This window comes from Sinocyclocheilus rhinocerous, unplaced genomic scaffold (genome assembly GCF_001515625.1).
Source record: "Sinocyclocheilus rhinocerous isolate Xijiao unplaced genomic scaffold, SAMN03320098_v1.1 scaffold828, whole genome shotgun sequence".
Classification (NCBI taxonomy): Eukaryota; Metazoa; Chordata; class Actinopteri; order Cypriniformes; family Cyprinidae; genus Sinocyclocheilus; species Sinocyclocheilus rhinocerous.
The window spans coordinates 535917-538624 of NW_015634025.1; the positions used below are offsets into that span (position 1 = coordinate 535917).

At 41.8% G+C, this 2708-nt stretch overlaps 1 protein-coding gene across 1 annotated transcript in view; it reads right to left on the minus strand.

Moving 5' to 3' along the window:
* vps13b (vacuolar protein sorting 13 homolog B) overlaps positions 1-2708 on the minus strand; it is a 109977-nt gene that overhangs the window by 37819 nt on the left and 69450 nt on the right. Inside the window, exons 29-30 of the mRNA XM_016559011.1 lie at positions 768-894; positions 1-134 (exon numbers count right to left, since the gene is read on the minus strand). The exon at positions 1-134 is cut by the window's left edge and continues 2 nt beyond it. Coding sequence (XP_016414497.1) covers positions 1-134; positions 768-894 — 261 coding nt within the window. The remainder of the gene's footprint in view (positions 135-767; positions 895-2708) is intronic.

Consider the following 2708-nt stretch of genomic DNA (forward strand, 5'->3'; position numbering starts at 1 on the left):
GTTTCGTCGACACTCGTCAGTCCCACGTTGGCCTGCAGGAGCTGCTGCAGTAACTGAACCTGAGCCGCGCTCAGAAACAGCTCCAGACTGGACGTCACGTTCATCTCCAGACTGTGGCCGCACACCACCACTTCCTGCAGACAGAGGCACGACTGTCATTTATTCACTTTATTTTGCACTGTACTTTTCATTTTTAAAGCTTTAACAGATGTACAGCCGACCATCAAACACCGAACACTGACAGAGAGAATCACGGGAGTTTAACTGAGAGCTGATTGGATGAGCCACGATTGAAGCTGCTAATAAACACACACCTGTGACACACACTGGATATTAAAGCTGCTAACGCTAACCATTCATCACGCATCTGATGAACACGTTTGGTGAAAACAGGTGTTTAAATCTCCAGACACTATAACCGCCCTGACGCTCTAAACCTGCAGGTCAGATGGTCTCTGGACGGCTTTTCTGTCCAGGTTTGTGTAAAGTGAAACCAGTGGCTAGTTGTTTAGTGATTTTCAGTATTTAAGGTCAAATATGGAGCTGACATCAACACTTCACTGAAGCAAACAAACACACGGCGAAAGCATTACTGTGCAAAAAACGAGAAACTGTTTGTCTCGCTTGAGCAGCGGCTTCAGCTTCTCCAGCAGCTCCAACTTCCTAAAACACTCCAGCGTCCCATCCTGAACACACATGCTTTCATCTGACAGAAGACAGAGCATCACTGAAACATCACACACACACACACATACACACACGTGTACCTCGGCTGGGCCGTGATCCGCTGACAGAGGCTTCCGGTAAATTACAGCTGGAGCTGCTGTGATCCGCACAGAGAAATCCGTGATGATCGGAGACAGGATCACTCGCTTCTCCTGCTGCCGGCGGATGCTGCAAACACACACACACACACACACACACTACAGTGAGTCTCACAGAGCTCAAAACATCATCAAACCTTCAGCAATATCTCATAAACAAACACAAAGCCATAGCGGATCATGTCATACACTCTATAAACTCAAAACGCAAATCAACATCATTAATGGTGTTTATCAGAAAATCAGAAATATAAACAGATGAAGCTGAAGCAGGACAATGAACTGATGTACAGCAGCGCACTGACACTCACTCACTCTCAGTGCAGGAGAACCAGTGCAGCACAGCAGACAACAGACACACACACACACACACACACATACTCACACACACACACACACAACACATGAACTCCGATCGGATCTCTGGAACATTTGTGGGCAGTAAAACAAACACGCGGCGCTTTATAAGGTGCCACATCTGCTACTATTAAAACAATCAAACAGCGACGCTCTGATATTTATGGTGGGCAGTGGATTAGACAGAGGGAACTCTGGGATTACTGCCGGCACACGATTGGAGCGTATACGCTGAAGATCCTGTTACCTGAACAGGTGCCAGAGAGATCACATGACCTGCGCTGTAACCCACCCGTACAGCAGAGACCTCCGCGGCTAACGCTCACGATTAGCAGGCATATTCTACTTCCTGTCAGGGGATCATGTTATCTTGGGCTGGCCTGCTGCACAAACGGTGTTGGTCTTCAAGTCCTCGGCCGTCCAGAAATGACAGTACAGCACCGCAGAGAGACACACGAACTCCAGATTCATTCAGTCTGTTCTGGAGATCTCAAAACTCACCGGACGTCACAGTTTTTCTGATAAATACAGCGATTGTGAATTAAAAATTCTTTTAAAGAGGTTTGCTGTGCTTGTTTGTAGAGCTGCAAAATATGGCCCAAAAATCATATTGTGGTTATATATCAATATGAATGTAAAATAATGATAATTATTATGATTTTTATTGTGATTATTATTATTAATAAAAGTTGTAAAAAAAGAAATGTATTACTCAGGGCTCTACAGTGCGACCATTTCAGTCGCATTTGCGACTGAAAACTACTGCGTGCGACTATGACATTTTTTTAGGAGCACCAGTGCGACTGACCCGATCATCATCATACTTGTGATTGCGCTCAGGGGAGCTTCAAAGCTTTCTACGTGTTTTTGCAGAGTTGAGTAATGCAGTGTAGAGAGCTTTGTTGATTATAAATGTGAGATCGAGATGAACTAAGATGAGTGACAGCTTTTAATGATTTTTAAAGGAGTTTGTAAATGTGATACTGATTTAATACAATACAGTTCAATAAACAAGAAGTTAATATTAAGTGACTTACATTGTCTGACTATAACACTATTGTCTGATTTTGCTCTATTTCGTCGTTAAATAGTTTAAAACAAAGACACAGCGGAGCCGCAGCGTATCTCCATTCAAACACAGCGGTGTTTCGTTTATGAATGAACGGGGTTTTTTAAACGAATCTAGTGAGTCAGTGATTCATGATTACCCATTCATAAATACTGTCACTTGATTCATTCCTGAATGAATAAGCCGTTCGAAATCATTTAATATTTCTATATTCAAAATTTTATATTTAAAACATTAATATCATCATGAATTTATGGATTTAATTGCACTCATTCCACTTCTGAGCCTCCTGAGCCTCATGAAAGTACACCAAGCCACTTTTGTGTTCTTCTGTGCCACCTCTACAAATTAATTTTGTTAATTTTGTTAATATTTGATTGGTAACTTATATTTCTTATTCTACTTGTTCGTATTCTGTCGTTTTAATTAAAAAATTTAAAAAGCTTATAAAATATAAT